The 26,345-nt window shown below is 34.2% G+C and overlaps 1 protein-coding gene across 1 annotated transcript in view; it reads left to right on the top strand.

The window, feature by feature from the left end:
• Positions 1–26,345, top strand: part of RpL11 (ribosomal protein L11) — a 75,700-nt gene that overhangs the window by 45,247 nt on the left and 4,108 nt on the right. Inside the window, exon 4 of the mRNA XM_090406830.1 lies at positions 19,934–20,176. Within this exon, the coding sequence (XP_090262956.1) occupies positions 19,934–20,176 (243 nt within the window). The remainder of the gene's footprint in view (positions 1–19,933; positions 20,177–26,345) is intronic.

The following is a 26,345-nucleotide window of genomic DNA, read 5'->3' as shown; positions in this document are numbered from 1 at the left end:
TATAACAAAGATCTGTATTTAAGTTTTGTTGATTTGGAAAAGGCATATGACAAGGTGCCAAGAGAGAAGCTATTCAATACGCTGCAGTTATATGTCAATGGGGCATTATATCAAGCAATACTTAGTCTTTATTTGAGTTGTAAGTCAGCAGTTAGAATTGAAGGAAGTACAGGAAGATGGTTTAATGTTAAATCTGGTGTGAGACAAGAATGTACATTATCCCCTCTGTTATTCATTGTCTATATGGATCACATTATGAAGGAAAGTGGTATTAAACCTGATATCAAAATTGGAGATGTTAATGTCAGCTCTTTGCTTTATGCGGATGATGTTATACTTCTAAATAAATCCGCTACAAGTCTCCAAGATTCTCTGACTAAATTGAATAGCTGTTGTAATAGATATGATATGAAGGTCAGCAATAAAAAGACAAAGACAATGAAAATAGGCAGAATCATTGAAAATGTCAACTGTTTTGTGAATTTAGAACCTGTGGAACAAGTAAAACATTTCAGTTACTTAGGCACGATTTTTACTGAAGATGATAAATTAAATATAGAAATAGACAACAGAATCAGCAAAGCTGGTATGGTGGGAAGTCAATTGAATAAATTCATATGGAATAAGAGAAATTAGTCGGAACACTAAATTAGCTGTATACAAGACAGTGTTCAAACCAGTTTTAACTTATGGATCTGAGAGCTGGGTCAGAAGTAAAACACTTGACCAAAGACTAGAGACCGCAGATATGAGAGTCCTGAGAAAGATTAGAGGCGTGAACAGATGGCATCAATGGCAATATCGTAGTAAAAATGAGGATATTAGGAAAGAACTTGACATTGTCAGCATCCAGGAATGCATTAGCAGAGCTAATCTCAGGTGGTACGGTCACTTAAATAGAATGGGAGAGGAAAGATTAGCAAAACAAGTGTTCTCTGCCAGGTTGGCAGGAAAACGACCCCGAGGAAGACCAAGATATAGGTGGATTGATACGGTACAAAGTGCCTTAGACAATATTAATATAAGATCTGATAATGTTGGAGTCTTGACAAGTAACAGACTGATTTGGAAGAAAATTGTAGATAGGAAGTTAGTAATGTAAATTTTTCATGTAGTACTGTCATATCCTGTACACCCCTTGAGGGTACATGGCAGGAATTTGATGATGATGATTGCAATAATGGTTTTATTCACAATATTTCACTGCATGAAGTTTTTCATTAAATTCTAGCAACGTAGGGATAGTTCAAATTTTTATTGCCAGCAAATTAATGAAGTTAAGAATGACTGGGAGTGTAATTGACAACCAGAAGGATATTCTTTTATCCCATCTTTTGAGCATTCAGTGTGTATTCCAAAAGATACAACATGAAATAAGCTTATTTTTAAAAATAATTGCAACTTGGATATTGACTTATTAAAGTATTCCTATGATTTCAAGGAAACTAAATTTACAGAACATAGTTTGCAGCAGCATTTCTACACCTTTTGTACATTTTTAAGATTTGTTAATCTTTAAATGAATTGATTTAAGTATAAATGAACTAAGAAGTAAGGAGAAGAAATTCTGTAGATCAGTTAACAGTTTGTGTTTGCTTTAATTTTTCACTTGAGAAAACTTATGTGGATCCTGCCCACAAAGGTGTTTTGTAAACTGCTGCAAGTGGGGTGAAGTATTTTTGTTTTTGTATTTTTATTTTATATACTTTTTTTTTAACAAATGCAGAAACCTTACTCTCTAAAGTCAACCTGGAAATTTTAAAAGCCACTTCAGGCCTTCAGTAAGTGAGTTGATGGTCTTACACTGGGCATCTGACAATTGCAAACATCCATGTCAATGGCAGGATTCAAACCTACAGCCTGTTATAGTTGGAAAGCAGATATGCTAACCACATAATAGTGAGTTATGTAGATCTGAATTTTGATTGGGGTTTTCTATGGTTTCCCTTTTTGCTAATAGACATAATGGTATCATGCCAGTTTTTGTGATGATCTCTGCAACTATTTGTTTAGAAAATTAATAGTTGCTACATTCACTTTTTAACATATTTCATTTTTAATTTATGTTGGAGAAAGGCTATATTTATTTGAGGTTTTAAAAAATTGAAAAATTTCAAATTCGAATTGAGCAGATCAGTTAATTTGCTGAAGGGAAATTCAGCAGCCTGAGAAATGTAGTGCTACTTAACCAAAATATCCTGTTAATGTAAAGCTGGTAGGTTGAGAATTGACAGGAAATTAAGTTCTTGTTTTCGTCAATATTTTATCTAAGCATAATCAAAAATTTATATAATAAGTATGTTCGTTGTTCTCCTTATATAGAACAGTTGACTTAATCCCTTCTCAGTTATGAAGATATTTTATGTGCATTCTATTATTTGTTTGTTTATTTGAAATATGGATGAAAACAACATATGGTTTGTCAATATCTTTCCTTTTCAATCCATTGAAAAAAACTTTCTACAACTATATCTCTAATCTAGAATAATATGGTGACACCATTTTGATACCTGTGTGTTTAAAATATATGAAATCAAGAATGTATGTCATGTTATTGAATGACAAATATTTGCCATTTTCTTACTACTTTAAACCAACATACGCCATATGTTGGTTTAAGGTAGTAGACCAACACGTGCCATATTGGTATGTGTTAATTCATGTTTGTAAATATCATTATTTTTTAATATATTTGGCTCATTATGGGCAGGATGTCTTGATAATATGGAAATGATAATAATTATAAAAATGATAATTATGGAAATAACCTTTTCAACCGAACTGAATTCAAACAGAAAAAATAAGCACCATTTGAACCGTGGGAAATAAAAATATACCGTTCAAAAATAAATTGCTTTTTTTTTCTAAACTGTGTTATTTCGAAATTGTGTAAAAAAGGCTGTAAAAAGAGAATTGCCTGTAGTTTAGTATTCTATCTTTTCCAATCCATTGAAAAAAAGCTTGCTACAACTATCTCTAATCCAGAATAATATGTTGACACCATTTTGATACTTGTGTGGATAAAATATATGAAATCAGGAATGTATTTTGTCATGTAACTGAATAAAATATTTGTCATTTGTTGTCTTTCTACTATTTTAAACCAACATGTGCCATATTGGCATCTGTAATTTGTCTTTGTAAATGTCATTACTTTTTAATATCTTTGGCTCATTATGGGCAGGATGTCTTGTAATATTTTCATTCTGTTTTGTTATTTGTGCCTATATCAACTTTTCTCTGTGCAACCCATACCTACAGAATGTACTAGGTGTGTTACTTTTTAGGAGAAACAAACTTTAATGTGTGACTTTAGCTTATACATATAGTATTTATTGCTATAATATTTACAAGATCTTTTTTGTGGTGATCTCTGCAACTATGTTTGTATAGAAAATTAATAGTTGCAACATTCACTTCAGCATAATTCATTTTTAATTTGTTGGAGAAAGACCCTATTTATTTGAAGGTTGAGACTTCAGAAGAAATTAAGTTAGTGTTTTTCATCAGTATTTTACATAAGCGTAATCAAAACTTTATATATGAAGTATGTTCATTGTTCTTATATAGAACAGTTGACTGAATCCCTTCTCAGTTATGAAGATATTTTATGTGCCATCTTTTATTTGTTTATACTTAGATGAAATATGGATGAAAACAAGCATGTAGCTTGTCAATATCTGACTTTCAACCCATTGAAAAAAAATGGGTTGAAAGTCATCTGGATTATTATCTGTAATCCAGGATAATATGTTGATAAATTATATGAAATCAAGAATGTATCTTGTCATGTAACTGAAAAAAATATTTGTCATTTGCTGCCTTTCTACTATCTTGAACTACATGTGCCATATATGTATGTGTTAATTATCATTACTTTTTAATATCTCAGAGTAATATTTACTTAGCATAAATATTACTTTTTAATATCTTTGGCTCATTATGGGCAGGATGTCTTGTAATATTTTCATTCTGTTTTGTTATTTGTGCCTATATCAACTTTTCTCTGTGCAACCCATACCTACAGAATGTACTAGGTGTGTTACTTTTTAGGAGAAACAACTTTTAATGTGTGACTTTAGTTTGTACATAGTATTTATTTTACTATAATATGACAGGATCTTTTTTGTGATGATCTCTACAACTTTTTGTCTGTTTAGGAAATTAATAGTTGTTACATTCAATTTTTAACATAATTCATTTTTAATTTATGTTGAGAATGACCATATTTATTTGAAGTTTAAAAAATGAAAATTTTGAAATTCAAATTTAGCAGACTGGTTAGTTTGTTGAAGGGAAATTCAGCAGCCCAAGAGGTGTAGCACTGCCTCTTACCATAATATCCTGTTTATGTGAAGCTGGCAGGTTGAGACTTGACAAGAAATTAAGTTCTTGTTTTTCATCAATATTTTACCTACTGTATATTATCGCGTATAATGCGAAAAATTTATGGTAAAAAATACTACCTAATGTTAGGGGTTCGCATTATATGCGGATCCTAAAAAAATATAACATCTTATTAGACTTGCACACACAATATATACTATCTGATGCCTATGCAAAAAATCTACTTGACCCACTTGCATTCAGCGACCAAGCGCGCATCGTATCTGCTCATAAAGCTACTTACATTACTGGCATTATGCGCAGATATGATGCGCTCTCCATCGCCCAAATGATAGACCACAGTGAGATAGAGCACAGTTAGGTATATCGGTTTAACCACAGTTCATTTTAAATATTATTCGTTAAACAAACCTAGCCTGAAAATGAGCCAGCAGAAACGTAAACGTTCATCTTTTGAAGCAGGATTTAAATTGCGTGTTGTGCAGTTTGCAGAAGAACATAATAACAGTGTTGCTATGAGAGAATTTGGTGTAGCGGAGAGTAATATTAGACTTTGGCGTAAGCAAAAAGACAGTCTTGAAAAAATCCCCAAAACAAAATGTGCCCATCGTGGAGATGTGGCATTCTTTCCAGAACTCAAAGATCTAAACGAATAGATTTTGACGCAATGACAAGATGGCATTATAGTAACAAGAAATGCAATTCGTTTTCGAGCTCTACAACTCAAGAATGGTAAATTCAAGGACACACCAGGTATTTCATCTTTTCTTGCTTCGCCTGGGTGGTGCAACAGATTTATGGAATGCAAAGCATTAACATTACGACACTGAACAAAAATTGCGCAGAAGTTACCAAAGCAACTTGAAGAAAAAGTGCAGTCCTACCATAAATTTATCATAAAATTACGGAAGTGTCACGGATATGAACTTTCCCAAATTGGCAATAGGGATGAGATGCCCATGTACTTTGATATGCCTGGGAATTGAACAGTAAACTCAGTTGGTGAAAAGGGTGTCTTCAAAAAAACAACGGGACATGAAAAAATGCATTTTACCGTTGTTCTGGCATGCATGGCAGACGGAACCAAATTAAAGCCAATAGTGTTATTTAAAAGGAAGAAAATTCCGAAGCACATGAAATTTCCACCAGGTGTAATTGTTTGCGCCTAATCAGAAAGGTTGGATGGATGAAGCAGCCACTTGATGTCATCTGGTTTGGTGAAGATGACAAAGGGGTGGAAATTTTCAGAAGCCTGAGATCACCTTAGTCACCAGCTGGGTTAAAGAAGCATGGGATTTGATACCATCTGAAAAGATTCAACGCTCATTTCTTAAATGTGGAATAAGTATTTCAATGGATGCATCTGAAGATCACGTCATATACGAAAGCGAGGATGACGCACAACAAATTGGAGAGCATGAAGATGATGACGACAACTGCTACACTGATGATGCAATCCCTACAGATGAATTTATATATGAAATATTTGACGACTCAAAAGATGAAGAAGAATTTTAAGGATTTTGACATTTTGTTTTAAAATAAATATTTCTTTTGTTAATTCATCTTGTATTTTGACATTTTGTTTTAAAATAAATAGTTCTTTCGTTATAATAAAATTAGTTTAATCCTTTATCCAAGTGTAAGCAAACAAAGTTTGCGCCTGAAGTATCTTCAGGACTAGGGACTAGGGTAAAGTGATACAACACCAGGGCAACTCGTTGCAAAGGTGGAGAAAGCTACCAACACTCCTAACTCAGTATCTCCTATAATGCAAAACACATCTCCTTGCGGATATGTCTAATGTTATGCATTAAAGGAAGGGCCACTACCCAGACTAGTTTTGACCTTTATTGAGGTCTCTTCAGTGGGAGCCAGGCCCTAGTGGAAATACCAGGCAGAAGCATTAGCAGGTCATCTCTACCTATAGGAGTTGCCAAATGGTGTGCCACCCTTTTTTAATAAATTACTCTGGATTTAGAGAAAGATGTTGAAAGTTTATTTTTTCACTTGGTTAGAGTATAATAAAATTAGTTTAATCCTTTATCCAAGTGTGAGCAAACAAAGTTTGCGCCTGAAGTATCTTCAGGACTAGGGACTAGGGTAAAGTGATACAACACCAGGGCAACTCGTTGCAAAGGTGGAGAAAGCTACCAACACTCCTAACTCAGTATCTCCTATAATGCAAAACACATCTCCTTGCGGATATGTCTAATGTTATGCATTAAAGGAAGGGCCACTACCCAGACTAGTTTTGACCTTTATTGAGGTCTCTTCAGTGGGAGCCAGGCCCTAGTGGAAATACCAGGCAGAAGCATTAGCAGGTCATCTCTACCTATAGGAGTTGCCAAATGGTGTGCCACCCTTTTTTAATAAATTACTCTGGATTTAGAGAAAGATGTTGAAAGTTTATTTTTTCACTTGGTTAGAGTATAATAAAATTAGTTTAATCCTTTATCCAAGTGTGAGCAAACAAAGTTTGCGCCTGAAGTATCTTCAGGACTAGGGACTAGGGTAAAGTGATACAACACCAGGGCAACTCGTTGCAAAGGTGGAGAAAGCTACCAACACTCCTAACTCAGTATCTCCTATAATGCAAAACACATCTCCTTGCGGATATGTCTAATGTTATGCATTAAAGGAAGGGCCACTACCCAGACTAGTTTCGACCTTTATTGAGGTCTCTTTCAACATCTTTCTCTAAATCCAGAGTAATTTATTAAAAAAGGGTGGCACACCATTTGGCAACTCCTATAGGTAGAGATGACCTGCTAATGCTTCTGCCTGGTATTTCCACTAGGGCCTGGCTCCCACTGAAGAGACCTCAATAAAGGTCGAAACTAGTCTGGGTAGTGGCCCTTCCTTTAATGCATAACATTAGACATATCCGCAAGGAGATGTGTTTTGCATTATAGGAGATACTGAGTTAGGAGTGTTGGTAGCTTTCTCCACCTTTGCAACGAGTTGCCCTGGTTTTGTATCACTTTACCCTAGTCCCTAGTCCTGAAGATACTTCAGGCGCAAACTTTGTTTGCTCACACTTGGATAAAGGATTAAACTAATTTTATTATACTCTAACCAAGTGAAAAAATAAACTTTCAAGTTCTTTCGTTAATTCGTATTGTATTATTTATAATGTTATGGAACAAAATTAACAGATCGCATTATACGTGGACATGGCATTTTAGGGCTAGTTTTCAAACAAAATTTCTAGTTTGCATTGTACATGGATCACATTATACGCGATAATATACGGTAAGCATAATCAAAATTTTATATATAAAGTATGTTCGTTGTTCTCCTTATGTAGAACCGTTGACTTAGTCTCTTCTCAGTTACGAAGATATTTTATGTGCCATCCTTTATTTGTTTATGCTTAGATGAAATATGGACGAAAACAAGCATCCCATTCTCCATTTACGGTAGATTGGTTCTAGAAAAAAAATGTGTAAAAGAATAAATAAATATAGTTGGTATGAAAAAATAGAAGAATGGTTCCAGATTTTAAAACCCGATATGAACAATAAGTTATTTTTAAACAAAATATGAAAATCATTGAATGAAACTTTAATTTTAATGGAATATTTTTTATTTTAATATTTATTTAAATTATATACATATGTATCTGTATAACTGATATAACTGTATAACTAATCTGTATAGCTGTATAACTGAGAGGAGACTTTAAAGGAATGCAGAGAACCGACCAGGGCTTCTGACCTAATGTCCAATCCTCACCTTCTTGTGGTGCACCCTGTTGGGTATCTACCTGGATACTGAATGAACGAGGATGGGCTGGCAATTTGGAATTTAGCCGACCAAATTGTATTCTTATCGACTTAAACCAATATACAAAATGATGGTACAACATGAAAAAATTTCATGCCAGCTGGGGCGTCGCCCGGTTAAACAAGGTCCCTGTTGTTTTTGCCAGGGAACCAGGGCGAACAGCGAAAAGTCAGCTACTGGAACAAATCTGAAAGCACACCCCAACTCAACATTACCAGAGTTAAAGATCGGTACTATCAACATAAGAAGCCTGAATGGCGAAGAAATGGAGCTAGCTGAGGAATTACTGTATTTTCTGGTGTATAAGATGCACTTTTTTACCTTAATAATTCATCTTAAAAATGGGGTGCATCTTATATAATGCAGGTAAATATTGTTTCCTCTTTTCAAAGTCATACGCACTTCCTTTTATGTTCCAAGATCTTTGTTGGGGGTTAATGGTGCAGTCAAATTGATGTGACTTTCACGTGACTTCTAGCGCATCATTGGCTAAGAACGGGGAGTCCCTATTCAAGTTTCATAATATCTTATCTGAGTAATCAGTTACCAATGTTTATCAGTATTGAGTTGACGTGTTCAGATATTTTGTATTCATAGATGCAATTTACAGAGTAGTGGATAGGAGGAAGAGGGGAGATAATAGAGACCTACAAGTTAGTAAGATTTTGTTGTTATAGGATCAGTGTTGGAGAGGTTCTACAGAAAATGGGAGGGGGATCAGGGGAGAACCAGAGGTCATCCCTGGAAGCAGTATAAGGAGAGTGTGCAGGGGGGAGAGAAGCAGGTTTTTCGCATGCAGAGTTGTGAATGATTGGAATTTCTTGCCTGACGGTGTGCTATCTGCAAAGAGTTTCAGCGTGTTTAAGGCATGGTATGATAAAATGATCTCGTAGATGAGTTTGACAATGGGTCTTGGGGTAATAATAATAATATACGATCTCCTGAAGCATTGCTCCAAAATAATAGTCTCACGATCCATAGCTGCTTTAAATCGTCTAAGGATCGTGATTTTGTTTTTTATTTCTGATTTCGCTTACTTGGCATTTTTTGTTTACACAATTGTCTACATTCATAGAGTAATCCCTGATATTTAAAACATTGAAGGGGGGGGGGGTTCCAGAATTCACGTTTAAGTACATATGTACCATCATAGGAAATGATAATTATGGAAATAACCTTTTTAACCGAACTGAATTCAAACAGAAAAAATAAGCACCATTTGAACCGTGGGAAATAAAAATATACCGTTCAAAAATAAATTGCTTTTTTTTTCTAAACTGTGTTATTTCGAAATTGTGTAAAAAAGGCTGTAAAAAGAGAATTGCCTGTAGTTTAGTATTCTATCTTTTCCAATCCATTGAAAAAAAGCTTGCTACAACTATCTCTAATCCAGAATAATATGTTGACACCATTTTGATACTTGTGTGGATAAAATATATGAAATCAGGAATGTATTTTGTCATGTAACTGAATAAAATATTTGTCATTTGTTGTCTTTCTACTATTTTAAACCAACATGTGCCATATTGGCATCTGTAATTTGTCTTTGTAAATGTCATTACTTTTTAATATCTTTGGCTCATTATGGGCAGGATGTCTTGTAATATTTTCATTCTGTTTTGTTATTTGTGCCTATATCAACTTTTCTCTGTGCAACCCATACCTACAGAATGTACTAGGTGTGTTACTTTTTAGGAGAAACAAACTTTAATGTGTGACTTTAGCTTATACATATAGTATTTATTGCTATAATATTTACAAGATCTTTTTTGTGGTGATCTCTGCAACTATGTTTGTATAGAAAATTAATAGTTGCAACATTCACTTCAGCATAATTCATTTTTAATTTGTTGGAGAAAGACCCTATTTATTTGAAGGTTGAGACTTCAGAAGAAATTAAGTTAGTGTTTTTCATCAGTATTTTACATAAGCGTAATCAAAACTTTATATATGAAGTATGTTCATTGTTCTTATATAGAACAGTTGACTGAATCCCTTCTCAGTTATGAAGATATTTTATGTGCCATCTTTTATTTGTTTATACTTAGATGAAATATGGATGAAAACAAGCATGTAGCTTGTCAATATCTGACTTTCAACCCATTGAAAAAAAATGGGTTGAAAGTCATCTGGATTATTATCTGTAATCCAGGATAATATGTTGATAAATTATATGAAATCAAGAATGTATCTTGTCATGTAACTGAAAAAAATATTTGTCATTTGCTGCCTTTCTACTATCTTGAACTACATGTGCCATATATGTATGTGTTAATTATCATTACTTTTTAATATCTCAGAGTAATATTTACTTAGCATAAATATTACTTTTTAATATCTTTGGCTCATTATGGGCAGGATGTCTTGTAATATTTTCATTCTGTTTTGTTATTTGTGCCTATATCAACTTTTCTCTGTGCAACCCATACCTACAGAATGTACTAGGTGTGTTACTTTTTAGGAGAAACAACTTTTAATGTGTGACTTTAATTTGTACATAGTATTTATTTTACTATAATATGACAGGATCTTTTTTGTGATGATCTCTACAACTTTTTAACATAATTCATTTTTAATTTATGTTGGAGAAAGACCATATTTATTTGAAGTTTAAAAGAAAAAAATGAAACATTTGAAATTCAAATTGAGCAGATCAGTTAATTTGCTGAAGTTAATTCAGCAGCCTGAGAAGTGTAACACTACTTAACCAAAACATCCTGTTATGTGAAGCTGGTAGGTTGAGACTTGACAAGAAATTAAGTTCCTGTTTTTCATCAATATTTTAGCTAAGCATAATCAAAACTTTATATATAAAGTGTTCGTTGTTCTCCTTATATAGAATAGTTGACTTATTCCCTTCTCAGTTATAAAGATATTTTATGTGCCATCTTTTATTTGTTTATGCTTAGATGAAATATGGTTGAAAACAGGCATATAGCATGTGTTAGTATCTATCTTTTCAAATCCATTGAAAAAAAAAAGCTTGCTACAACTATCTCTAATCCAGAATAATATGGTGACACCATTTTGATACTTGGTGTGGATAAAATATATGAAATCAAGGATGTATCTTGTCATATAACTGAACAAAATATTTGCTGTCTTTATACTATCTTAAATATTGGCAACTTGTATATGGAAATATGACTTCTGCGTTACTTCCACTTGGGTATCACCGTCTCTGGGTCTGGCTCCCACTGATGAGACCTCGGTGAAGGTCAAAACCGGTCTGGGTAGTGACCCTTTCCTTAATGCATGCATTATACATGTCTGCAAGGAGATGTTTTGTTATGGGATACTGAGGCAAGTGATGTGAAATCATACCACCTTTGCTACAAGTTGCCCCAGTCGTGAAATTACTTCAGGCGTAAACTTTGTTTGCTTATACTTGGATAAAGGATTAAACCAAATATATAATTCATAGCATGACTAAGGAAAACAACTTCCATCGTTTGGAAATATCATTGGCACATTATGGGCAGGATGTCTTGTAATATTTTCATTCTGTTTTGTTATTTGTGCCTATATCAACTTTTCTCTGTGCAACCCATACCTACAGAACGTACTAGGTGTGTTACTTTTTAAGAGAAACAACTTTTAATGTATGACTTTAGTTTGTACATGTTATTTTTTGAACTATGAAATGATGGAATCCTTAACAATTTTCATACTTAACTATTATGATTAATATCATGATTTTTGTTCAAGATCTGATTTAATTTAAGTTATAATGGGCTAGAATGTAGGGTGTATACTTACGTGTGAACCAATTATTTCACACAAACTTGTTTAAAAATTACTCAAACTAGGAGAAAGGCTTCTTATAAATACATACAGCTGAATATATTAAGGTATTCAATTGCTGCTTGTTCTCTGTTAGCCATATCATTATAAAGGTATTATTTGACTGCTGCTCATTGAATAAGCAGCATTCAGCTACATCAACTGCTGTAGTCATACCTGGTGCTGGAGATTAGGATGATGAAATAAGTGTATCATCAAATATAGTTTGTCACTTGACAGAGATTTGAACAAAGGATGCTCAAATAGAAACAAGTTTTTTTGTTTTTTTTTTGAGACTGGGAATTGCTGTTTAAGGGATGCATCGAACAGGTGCTAATATCTTTTTTTGTTATTTGTGCTACAGGTGCTAATATCTTAATTGCTAATATCTTTTTTTTTTCTTACATAGATATCTTTGGTGTGAAACCTTTTTTCATGTTCATCACTTCTCATATGACATGTGATAGACATGATAATAGTTGTCTGCAAGAAATGTCAATGAAGGAATTAAGATTTTGTTTAAGTTGCATCTAAAATTTTATGTCCATAGTAAATTTTCTATGAGAAATTTGAAATTAGCATCCCCTCCATCCAAATATCCTTTAAATGCTCTTGAAAATGTTTTAGTCTGAACTTTGTTTCTTAAAGAGGTGAATAATTTTAAAACATTCATATTCTATCAGGGTGCAGTTTCTTTTAAATCAGTAATGCCATCTGAATTTATCATTACTGAATTTTGGCTCCCACTATGAAAGGTTCTTGCAAACCTATAGTAGTTTTGTACTGTGGATAGACTTAGAATTTTTTTTCTTCTCTTTTTATTAATTTTGTACATACTGGTAGTTCCCAACGTGAGTTAATTCATTCCTACTGAGCTCCCTAAATTGGGAATTTATTTCACATAGATATAATGTTGCAAATGGGGGGTATGTTTTTAACAATGAAATTTTACCGTAGTAATGTTAAATAAAGGTCAAAACAATAGTTCATGCTTAAGTAATGATCATTTATCCAATTAAATACAAACTTTATTATTTTATTTTTACAGAAAAAGTCAAAGTTTGAAAACATAGCCTTTAAAAGTTAAGTAAATTATAAATTGTTTGTTTATAAGGCAGTCTTCTTTTTTGTAAATTTTTGCAGCATTCATGAACATTTTTTAAAATCTGTAGCAACTTTTGTAGCGTGCACAAAATTTGAGTCTTGTGACTTAAATCTCAATTGCTTTTTCAATGTGTTAAAAAAGATATCTTGGTTAAAGACACTAATAATTATATACTTGTTTTTAATCCTTTACCCAAGGAAGAAAAAACAATGTTTTGTGCATGAAATATATTCATGTCTGAGCTACTTGTATATAGTGGTTAGTGACTTCATATCACTTGCTTTAGGTTGTATCCTATATGCAAAGCACACACACCCTTTTGGATGTGTAAAATGCTATGCATAATTGGAAGGTCCACTATCCACACTGGTTTCGATCTTTATTGACGTCTCATCAGTGGGCGCCAGACCTGGGAGAGATATCAATGTTGAAGTAATGCAGAAGTCATATTGTAAAATCTCTCATGATATGTAACTTATCATGTTTGCTTTTACATGTTTTTCTAAGGAGATTGCACTTAAAGAAATGTCTGTAATAATCTTGTATTTGTAATAACTAAACCATCAGCCTTTGTTAAAATAATGTACATGACGTCATTATGTAATGCTGTTAACTCATGTCCATAGATGGCAGTTACAAAAGATGCATGACATCATTCTTTGGATATCCATACATGACCATATGTGGAAGTTTTGAGAGATGTGCGCATGCATACATGGAAGCCCAGGCCTTTATAAGGTGAAACGTCAAGAAGGGTTTTGTCTTAGGGTTCTCATTCTTCTCTTACCTTGGTCCTCTGCTACATGAGGTTCATTGTCAGTAATCGAAAGAGAAGCATCGTAGGTTCTTAGTTTTCCAAGTCTCCTACCTGGATCCACTGCCACAAGAAGTATTCTGCCAATTGTCAGAATGTCCCACTAGAAAAGAGCTGCACATTGCCACCATGCTAAGGGTCCTAAACGGCATAGAATAATTGACTCAGACAAAGAAGAAATTTGGCAGGAAATCAGGAATGAGCCAGAAGAATGAAAGGAGAGTAAAATTAGCACTTTAGTGTGAACAAAAGATTCATGTAAAAGGCAGTTCTGAACAAGAATTGTAAATACTTATGTGTGTGATTATTCTGAACAAGAATATACATCAAGTATATCTGTTAATAGGTACAATAACATGTACAAATATAAATTGATATTGAATTAAGCTTACTCAAGGTATGCTATATTGTTAATTTGTGTATATATATGACTGGTAGGATATTCTAGATTGTCATTTAGCTTTAAAGGAAGAAAATTAGAACTAAGATTGAATTAGGAAGAATTGAAAATAACATGTATATATTAATGTGAATCAAACTGTGTAAATATTCCTTTTTTAGTTGAATGGTTTGTGAACTACACACTGGACTGATTTTGTCAATGCACTATCCTAAAAATTTCGAACCTGCATAAGATAAAGTTTAAGTGATCAATAATCAAGCCACGACTAATTAAAAGTAAAGATTAACATAAGTGGGGAATGCCTAACAATATCTGCTTTGTGTTTAGTTTAAAATCTTATAATTTCGCACTCAATACGTAGTCTAACTGGTGCAGTCGTGAAACAGATGAATTTGTTAGATTATAGAGCGTGAGAACATAAGATCTACTAGAACTTTATACAGGAATACCTTGTATAGTGCGGTTAGTTGGTTACAAGAAGCGTCCGCGTTATGCAAAACCACGTTCGGGGTCTGTTTATAAAGGTATTCAATTTGTTTATTACAAAAATTTAGGATAATAAAAATTTTCAAAAATGAAAAAAAAATTATTTTTATTAACTAAATAACAAACAAAATCCTTTTAAACTGATATAAAAGTTGTAGAAAACAAAACAAATATTGCTTTAATTTTAGCATACAGTAATTTACTTTTTGCTAAAGTAGTCTTAATGTTTGTTGAACCATCTTTGTCTCTTCAAGTACTAGATCTCTGTAGCATTTGATGGCATTATTGAGACTTTGTCTCACTTTGATGCTTCTTTCCAAATTTGGGTTGGCATTTATGAGAAAGTCAGAAGCTTCGTCGATTTTTCTCACAAAAGTTGAAAGGTCAGCAAAGGAAAATTCTTCAACCATGATATCAGTGGGGGTCATCTTTGTTTTCTTCTGCTTCATAGGCTCGTTATTGTTCCAACTCCGAAAGGGTTTCATCATCCAGATCATTCGAATGAGAATCAATACATTCCTTCACATTGTTACAATCTAAACTTGTAAAACCAAGATCTTTGCCCATCTACACAATTTCTGTTGAGATTTCCTCTTTCTGTGTTGCAAAGGCAAAAAGTCCTTTGAACAATGCGGCAAGATATTATGCCATATGGCTCTCATGTTGCTTTGAGTCACCTCTTGCCAAGATTCATAAATATTTTTAATAGCATCTTTTATGTTAAATTTCTTCCAAAATTCACTCAAAGTCCAAGAATCTTCTTCTGTTACAGCTTTTAATAGCTTGAGCAAAAGTTCGTCTTAAATAGTAAGCCTTGAAAGTGGAGATAATGGCTTGATCCATCGGCTGCAGAATTGATGTTGTGTTTGGAGGGAAAAAATGAATCTTGACATTTTCATCTAAGCCAGCCAATAGAGTTGGATAGCCTGGCACATTGTCTAATAAAAGTAAAATTTTGAAAGGAATATCATTGTTTTTACAATAGCGTTTAACTTCAGGGCAAAAACAAGTTTTAAACTAGTCTTTGAAAATTAAACAAGTCGCCCATGCTTTTTTATTCGAACGCCAATGAACAGGTAAATTGTTCTTTGTCCCTTAAGAGCTCTTGGGTTTTCTGCTCTGTACACTATCAGTGGCTTCAATTTTAAATCACCTGATGCATTACCTCCTAGTAAAAGTGTCAATCGGTCTTTTGACACTTTATACCCAGCTTGTGTTTTTTCCTTCTCTGCTAGAAATGTGCATGACTGCATTCTTTTCCAGAACAAGCCAGTCTCGTCAGTGTTAAAAATTTGATCATCTGTGTAGCCTTCCTTCTCAATCTTCTTCTTCTTCTACACGTTATTCCTGCTTCCTATGCAGGGTCCGCGTGTTACTTAGATGCGACTTCTTGTTAGTACTACTCCCAACCGACCCGTCGCCTGGTCTGCCGCTGAGGGGGGGGGGGGGGATATATATTTTTTGACTGTAGAGGCGAATGTTCACGGGGCCGGTTTGCCTGCTTGTGGGATGAAAAACACCAGATAAACTGGTGGAAAAAACCCTACTGACCGCGCCCAAGACCGGCTAACTTGGCTATGCCTGAGGAAGATCCTCAAATTCCTCACGTCTACAACGGGAATCGAACCTGGGACACTCCTTCCCCAGGCATTTGGTTGCGAAGCGCAAAGCCACTAGGCTAACCGCGCGGTCTTGTAGCCTTCTCAATAAGCTCCTTTAATCCATTGGGAAATAATTCTGCAGTTTTAGTGTCAGCACTTGCACCCTTGAATTCTTACGTTATGGAGTCCCATACGCTTTTTGAAATTGTAGAACCACCTGCGACTTGCTATAAAGGTTTCATTGGTTGTACCTCCTTCATTTTCACTTTTATTTTGTCATATAGACTTGTTGCTTTTGCCGATTATCATTTTACTGAAAGGAATCTTTTCCTGATTACAATCTTCAATCCAGATCATTAGAAGGTGTTCCATATTTTCCATTGTAGAAGATCGATTTTTTGTGATCACTTTTGACATATAAGAATCGGTGCTCGTTCCATGTTGTTTAATCTTTTCTTTGCTCTGAATAATTGTTCGTACAGATGACTCATTCATTGAATTCTCACGTGCTATTTTAGCAAGCGAAGCGCCATTCTCGTGACATTTTATAATTTCAAGTTTCTTCTCTAATGTCAGCCACTTGCGTTTTTATGTTACTCCAACAGTGTCTTTGTTTTGTCTCTTTTCACTCATACTTAAATAATAAAACAAATATTAAATACTAATATTTACGTAAATCATAAAATGCCGCGGGGAAAGAACGTGTCTACAAGAGAGCCGATCGAATAACTACTGCATAAACGTGGCTCTCGGCTGTCACTTGCGGCACTCGCCGGTCAGTGTTGACAATGTTAGTGTAATAATGAAAACCGTGTTGTTCAAAACCGCACTATACTATACAAGGTATTCCTGTAAATGGTAGCAGTTGACTATTTGTGACATTTCATGAAATTTAACCAAAGAACAAAAAAGACCAAGCGGGGTTGAGAAATTCATAATAGAAATACAGAACGTTATAACAATATCTCATACAAGTAGTCAAAAGGTGCTAGACCTTTTTAATAAAAAAATCCCTGTGATGATAGGAAGTGAATAATGATGTAACTTTCATATAGTACTATCATAATATCCTGTACATACCTTCACAGGGTGTATAGGATATTATGATAGTACTGCATGAAAAGTTACATCATTACTCACTTTCTATCAACAATTTTCTGCAAAATTAATCTGGTCTGTCAAGACTATAATATTATCAGATCTTATATTTCTGACATTCCTGAATGCTAACAATGGCAAGTTTTTTCCTAATATTCTTATTTTGAATGCAATACTTCCATTGATGCCATCTGTTCACTCCACTAATCTTTCTCAGAACTCATATCTGATGTCTCCAGTCTTTGATTAAGTGTTTTATTTCTAATCTAACTCTCAGATCCATAAGTTAAATTGGTTTAAACACCGTCTTGTATACAGCTAATTTAGTGTTTTGACTAATTTCTTTTTTATTCCATATAAATTTATTTATTAGACTTCATCCCATACCAACTTTGCTAATTGTGTTGTCTGCTTCTACATTTAATTTGCTATCTTCACTAAAATTTTAGTTAGGGAATCTTGCATTGGATTTGCTTAGGAGTATAACATCATCTGCATAAACTAAAAAGCTGAGATTTTGGTATCAGGTTTAATACCACTTTCCTTCATGACCAGTATAGATGATGAATAACAAGGGGATAATGTACATCCTTGTTGCACACCTGATTTAACATTGAACCATCTTTTAGCACCTTCAATTTTGACTAATGACTTGCAACTCAGAGACTATATATTGCTTGATATTATGTTCCATTGACACCATATCACTGTAGTGATTTGAAGAGTTTTCCTCTTCGTACTCAGTCATATTCCATTTCCAGATCTATAAAACTTATACAGATCCTTGTTATATTCCCATGATTTCTCAACTCTTTGTCTTAAAGTGAAAAACTGATTCTAACAAGTGACATCCAGCTTGTTCTTTGGCAAGCTTCCCTTCCACAGTCCTTGTTAGCCATTTCTTAAGCATATTCACATAAACCTTACCAGGAAGTAGGGAAATACCTCTGTATTTCTCACATTCAGGTTTATTTTTCTTTTCATAGGTGGGTACTCCAGTCATCTGGAATTTGACTATCTCTCTAGAACTTCCAAATTATGCAATTCAGCTACTATAAAACTTATATCTCCATACTTGAGCATTTCTAGTCAAATATAATCTACCCAAGCTGCTTTTTACATTTCAGTTTTTTGATGGCTTTTGCTACTTCAATTATTGACATGTATTCCTGATTGTATACCTATTTTGTGTTTTATATAGTGGTGTCACTTGTTTCATTTAGCAGTCATTCAGAGTAATTACTCCATACATATCAAGGATATCTTTATTTCCAGTTTCATGTGACCTGTATCATCCGATTCCTTTTACAGCACCCTTTCCTCTGTTTGTAAGCTATTTTAATAGCTTCTAGGTATTTTGCTACCTTCCTGATATTTATTTTTTATGTTCTTACCAGTCTTCCATGACTTTTGTTTAACTAGTTGTTATTTGTCTGTATTCTCTAAGAGTACAAACTGACTTATTTGTCAGGAACTTTTGATATGCTTTTTTTTCCTTGACTGCCTCTTTAACTTTCTGAGTTTACCATGGAGTTCTGATACAATGGATACAATCCAACCACATGCCTCTTTGGCCAAATCAATGTTTTCTTCAGGGTTTGCCACTAAATTTCCAAAGGTCTAATTCTTATTTTCAAATTCTCCATTTTTCTTGAATAATGTTTGTGTATTTTAGTCTACAGTTCATATCTGAAAGCCATTTAACTTTGATTCGTTTAAAACTTTATACCTTTTCAATATGAAATTCAGTTTTATCCTGCCCAAAACTAAATCATTTATAGTAAATGAAATATGTATATACAGTATCTACTAAGAGCCTGTGTAGCTCAGTGGAAGTGGTGTTTGCAGTCCTCAGTGCTAAACTGCCCGAAGATAGACTTAGTGTTCAAGTCTAGTCCATAACTAGAGGAACTTTTACTAAGCCTTGTTTTGACCGATTCCTGAGTTAGTCGATCTCTGGCACGGACAAGCAGGTTTTTTCTTCCAGAAACTGGTTTTTCATCCTGTAAACTCAAGAAAATCAACCGTAGAACCCACACTATTTCAGACATTAAAATATTGTGTTAGGGTTAGGAACCAGGAAATGGTGGCATGTTGAGCCGTGTCTTCACTGTAGGCTATTTAATTAGTGATAGCCTTGTGCCAGCTATCTCTGATTGGTTACCAGTGGAGATTGAACTGTCTACTCAGTCTCCAAAAGTTATATAGGGCTAAAATGGTCTCGCCTACTTCCTATATGGGAATAAAAAGGCGTTAGCTGATTTTTTTTTTTTTTAATGAAATGTGTATATACAGTAAAATACAATACTGCTATTAGCAGCTTTTAACTGAAACAGAAAAGAGAGAAAAAAATTATGTGACAGTTGGTTACTATAGATTATTGTAGTATTTACATTTAGTTTAGCATGCATTTTCTGATCAGGAAATCCTGAAAGATTTCAGGATTTCTCTTATTGGTTATTTGTTTCTTACAGACAGTTGTTTTATATTATGATTGTATTTTTCAGGTACGAGAATATGAATTGAAGAAAGACAACTTTTCAGATACAGGCAACTTTGGATTTGGTATTCAGGAACATATAGATCTGGGTATAAAGTATGATCCAACTATTGGTATCTATGGGCTAGACTTTTATGTTGTCCTTGGGAGACCAGGGTTTAATGTTGCATATAGAAGACGTAGGAAAGGTGTTATTGGGGCAAACCATCGGTTAACCAAGGAAGAAGCTATTAAATGGTTCCAACAGAAGGTATGTTTCCCTCACTTTAGATATTATATTTAAAGGAAGTAATTCATTCTGTTATTACTTGGTGTGATTTGATGCTAAATCTTACTGTCTCATTGACTGAGTAGTAAAACCTGTAATAGGGTATCAAATTGCATAGGTTGTTTTGATATTTCTAAAACCATTTTCTTTTGGAATCATTAAAACATTAATTAAACAACTTAAGTGATAATGCTTCGTTGCTTGATGATCATTTTGCTTATTGAAGTTGGAGATTTTAAGTGGCATAAGTTGTTTCCTTGACAATTACTTATCTTACATTTTACCTGTCTAAAAGGTTGAAGTAGGCATTGGTGCAACCTGACTATCAGAATTAGACATACTAACTGATATTGAGTGTAAAGGGTGCAGTATTTTTAGGAAGGATGGGAGAGGAGGGGACATGCTACTAATGATATCAGATTACTTATGGTATTTCATGTGGCATTGAGTTTGAAGCTATCTGGTGTGAGGTGGAATCTAACATGATCAAACATTAGTGGGGTATTGTTACGGACCTGGGGGAATCAGTTGCTAGTCATGAAGAAATGCATCACCAAATAGAGGCAATGGCCACAAAGAGAGTAATAATGGGAGACTAATTATCCAAATATTGATTGGCTAACAGTAAAGTCTCATGAGAAGAATGAAACCAAATTTATTGAGCTGATGTGAGACAATTTTCTCAAGCAGCATGTGGCAGAAGGAACTCATGGTCAGATTTGATTATAGTGCCAGGGCATTTCAGTTAAAGATGTAACTATTCTTCGTTCTGTTGGTGATAGTGATCATGTGGTACTCACTTGAGAAGTGACTAAGTTTATCATTGTTCCATTCAGAAATGGTTACATGCTGAACTACAAAGCAGGAAATTATGACCAACTGAGGATTATACTAATGTCAGCAGAATGGTATCGATTAATGGGTGAGAAGAATATTGGCAGTGCATGGGAGGCATTTAACAAATACATAAATGATGCAAAATCTAAATTTGTCTGTAGATTTCAAAGAATATGGTAGGAATCAAATTCTTAAGCAAGAGATTCGTAAGAAAAGGATGATGTGGAAGGAATACTGTGTGCATAAGGATGATTTCATTTATGAAAATTATAAGCAGCAGTCTGGAAGAGTTGCTGGTGTTGTACGGAAAGCAAAGACAACCCACAAGAATTCTATCGACATGCTGTAACTAAGCGAAAGAATAACTACTGAATGCAGATAGTTTGAAGGTGACAGATGCAGAAGAGGTTGTTCAACTAATGAGTGCCCATTTTGCTAAAAGCTATTAACCTGGTGTATACAACATTGAGTTTACTGCTATCTCTTCACTGGATGAAGAAACTAGGTATATGAAGTGGAGGTATTAGAGTTGTTACACAAGCTGAATAAGAATTCAGCAATAGGGATTGATTGGGATATCAGCACAAGTGCTAAAAGAGTTCAACTGAACTGGCTATTCCTTTAACCAGGCTACATAATTTGAGTCTCAGAACAGCAAAGATTCCATAGGAATGTATAGTAATCCCATTGCACAATGTGGTGCAGAGACGTGTAGTCAACTATCGATCAATCAGTATCTCATGGGTGGTGATGAAGATTTTGGAAAAAATTGGTTAGGCTCACATTCAGAGATGTGTTGACAGTGAATCTGTTTTGTGAAGAACAGCATGGGTTTACTAAGGGAAAGTAATGTTTTAGCAACTTGCTCACATTGTATAATAATGTTATCATTGAACTAGACAAGGGGAATGGATACATCATGATTCTTTTTGATTTTGCTATGACAGGATGTAGCATGGAAGACTTGCATAAATTGGAGAATATGGGTTTGGGTTATAGAATATTAGCGTGGATAAGAGGATGGTTGACTGACATCAAAATGGTATATGGGAGATGCGAGTCTGCAAGATTTAAGGTAAGCAATGGTGTACCACAAGGATCATTGTTTGTCCATTATTCAATCTGTACATTAATGATATTGGGAAGGATTTGACAGCAACATACAGCTATTTGCTGATGATGCAAAGATAGGTAGGATAATCAGGAATGCTGCTGATATGCAGTACTTGCAGTATGATTTGAATAGGCTGGGATTGTGGGCATGGGAAAATGGATGTCAGTAAATGTATAGTCATTCACTTTGACGTGATTAGATATTCAATATTGTATTATATTAGTGGAATTATGCTAAAAAAAACTAATGATGAATTGCAATGCAGAAACGAACATGCACATGTAAAGATAAGGATGTTGTTTTGCCTCTTTACAAGGCCTTGCTATGCCCTCACTTGGACTATTGTGCACAGGTCTGGTCTCTTGGTTTCTGTTGTGATTCTGATATATTGGAGTGTGTGCTCAGGATTGTGGAATACTGATTATGAAGACATTGAGAATTTGTAGACTGCAGACACTAGCAAATAGGAGAAAGAGAAGTGATATGATTGAGACATAAACTTCTGAAAAGGTAATACAGGCTTTCAATTTATGGAGGGTGGAGAAAGGACAAGGGCATCTTGGAAAGCTGAGAATGAATACAGTAAGAAAGGTGTGGGGGCTAGATTTTTCTCTCTTGTAGTGTGCATTATTGGAATGGATTGCTGTTTAATGTTAGGTGTGCAAGCAGTGTGAATAAATTCAAGAATAAGTATGTGGCCTCTCTCAATTAGCCCCTGACTCCTTGGAAGTCTCTCTTAATGATAATAAATATAGCATGAGACTTTTCAGTTTTGCATGGAATACTAGAGCCGATTAAATATTAATATATAGTTGGCTCTACTACCTTGTTCACTATAACCAATTAATAAGCCCTTACTTCAGTACCATAGGCACATTGATTGTCATTCTAAAGAAAATTCACCATATCAAACTATACCCTAATAAACTATTTCTCTTATTAGCTAGCAAAGCTAAGTAGTAAATTCATTACACTTGGAAAATTAATGAAAAAAACAAAACAGTAGCCATTAGCAGTGTCTTGTCCTTTAATGCATTCTACTCTTGCTATAGCAAATACTAGGAGCCATTGGAATAGTGAATTTTATGAATATTTAATGAAATCTTCATTAAATACATTGTGGTCTTTTTAAAAAAAAAAAAAAAAAGTGGGGGGGGGGGTCAATTTCACCAAGAAAAAAAACTGGGGGATGCTACAACCTGGATAATTGAAAATCAACAGTTAATCCAAATTGTTTTATTGGGATAAATACATAAAAAAAAACTTGTAAAAAAATGACATCGATATTCTTGTAGTATGTAAATACAAAACTGATTTTTGTTTTTCTTTATAGCATTTTTTGTTTCATTTTTCATATACATTCAATGTTATTTAAAATATGCTGCAATGACTTCTGATATTTTATGCATTTACTTACAGTAGTATTTTTAAAAAAAATTAAAATTATATGTTCCACATGGGGACCACAGGTAATTCAATTCCATGGATAATTTAGCCCTGGATAATTGCCGTTTTATTGTATTATAGGACAGAAAAAACTTGTTAGTACTTATGAAAAACTAGAATAATGCTGGTTTAAAATCAGCCACTAAATTAAGTACTGTGGTATTCACTGATAAATTTTTGCTATTGGAAAAAATTCTTTCTATGGTCATTTAATTAAATGCAACTTTGTAGAGTCTTGTCTGCAGGAAACTATCGATAAATCACCTGCCAGCACAAAAATTTAGTATTAGGAAAACATTGACAAATAGTCCTTTCCCAAGTGTTTCTTCAAGCAATCATTAACCACCCAACTGACCATATAGATCAAGTATAACAAAAGTATATGCTTCGTATCCATGTTTGATATTTTTTTTGTTTTGTTTTTTAATAATAATGTAATATTATATATATGACACCTCCAAAGAGTTCAAGGACTCATTGTAGGAAGGCACTCGACTCAGCTACACACACACACGACTGCCTTTCTCTACTATTTAATTCGTCTATTATACACAGCTATCATCATCGTCATCTGCCACCCATCCTCACCAACAACAGTATTTTTGCCTGTAAATTGCATTTGTTTTATTGCTGATTTGTCCATATGATGAAAAACCCTGCTACTTCCAATTAAGTTGGCTAACTCACCTAACAATTAAAAATGTCCATATAAAGATTCCTCTTGGCACGGTGAATCGAACTCCAGCCCTTCCCATCGAAGGGTGCAAATCAGGTCATGCCAAAAGTAATGTTTTTTTTTTATACTGTACTTGTTCATACTTGTCTCAGCTTGTCTAAACACAAAATTTTAGAGCTTTATAATTATCTCCAAGCTGGGAGGGCCTCATTTTAAAGAAATTTTCATTGCAAGAACATCACACAAAAATTACCGTTTAAATAACTATTAGTATGGAGGTCAATGAAGAGGACATTAGGCACATCATGCATTATTTGTTTTTTAAAAAAAAAAAAAAAATGCAACAATGCTGGTAACACTGTAAAAGTGTGCAAGAAGTGTATGACAATGTTTTGAATGTGCAAAAGCGCCAATGATGGTTCCGAAACTTTTGACAAGGGGATTTTAGCTTGAAAGACCCCCCCCCCCCTCACTCTGGGCACCCTGTCTCTCTCAATAATGATATGCTGGAAGCCCCTGTTGCAGGAAATGCCAATGCAACTGTTGAAGATTTAGAAAAACATCTTAATTCATCATCATCAACCATCCATCACCATTTGCAAGAACTTGGAATAGTGTTTAAGCTCATCAAGTGGGTTCCTCACAAACTGATGAACAACAGTTGAAGGGTGCGTGTCAACATCTGCACGGAGAGGTTTTGAGTGCAGATGTTGATGATTCTCGAGAGGTTCAGTCTCTATTTTTGAGTCGTGTGGTCACTGGGGTTGAAAAGTGGATACTTTACAAGAATATTAATTGCCAAAGGCAGTGGGTCCATTCAGGGAAACAGGCTAAATCTCAGTCAAAACAAGATCCTCTGAAGATTTTGTTAAGCATTTGGTGGGATATGGCTGGTATTATACACTGAACTCTTACCACAAAACCAAACAATCACAGATAAGGTACAGTGAACAACTCGATTGATTCACTGAAAAACTGAAAGTGTTGTTTTTCACCATGATAATGCATACACTTGTGGTGCAAGAATCACCTGTACCAAGTTTGAGGAACTTGGCTGGAAAAAGCTTCCACATCCTCCGTATTCTCCTGATCTTGCACCTTCAGATTATCACTTATTTCAAATTTTGCAACATTTCATTAATGAAAAACAGTACAATACATTATAGGCAATGAAATTGAGTCTATGTGACTTCTTTGCCTCCAAACCTCCTGAATTCTATGGAAATGGCATTATGAAGCTTTCACAATGTTGGAAGAGCATTATTGCTTCAAATGGAGAATATATACTTGATTAAATTAGCAAGTGCTTTATCTTATATCCTTTCAAAACTTAATGCTAAAAACTACATTTAGGATGGCCTGATACCATCATTCTTCCATTTGTGCTATAGAGGCACTTATCCAAAAGTTATATTGACTTACTGGACACTTTGCATCCAAGTAATCATGGACTTATATGCATGTCCAGGCTAGATTCGTGGTTAAATAACTAATAAGTTTCAGTATCTTGAGATTGCATCTGTTAACCAAGATTATAATAGATTGAAAAATTACATATAGCTCTTCCATGAATACCAATTCAGTTTCACAAACCACACTAATGGTTATTTATGGTTACCATAAGATGGGGTTATTACATTCTGGGATCACAGGTTCACATAGCATTATACATTATTGTGCTGTTTTATCTGATATAATTATACATATATAATCTGCTTGTACTGGTAAATTTTATACTGGTAAAGATATATGGTCTTGTATGTTCTGTTTGGTCATACAGCAGTGTCTTTCTTGTTCCCTACTGTTCATCCAAAAAATTATAATTAGACCATTTAAATAGGGAGAAATGGTCAGGCCACATAAAGTGGCTGTAAAGGATAGAAGAATTCTGAGAAAGGGTTATAAGTAACTCCTGTCAGGCAGCTGTAGAATTATAAAGAATTATGTACTGAACTACATAACTTTAATTTCATGATAGGTTGTTCCATTTTAGCCATACATTTACACCAAACAATACTTTGTTCAACTTGTTTGATGCAGGACATGTGCTGTGTTTGGGCAGTACAGTGTGAAAAGTA

This window comes from Typopeltis vanoorti, chromosome 17 (genome assembly GCF_054136105.1).
Source record: "Typopeltis vanoorti isolate ZY-2024b chromosome 17, IOZ_Tvanoo_1.0, whole genome shotgun sequence".
NCBI classification, from domain to species: Eukaryota; Metazoa; Arthropoda; class Arachnida; order Uropygi; family Thelyphonidae; genus Typopeltis; species Typopeltis vanoorti.
Note: the sequence above shows the minus strand (reverse complement) of the source record. Positions and strands in the feature narration are given on the sequence as shown.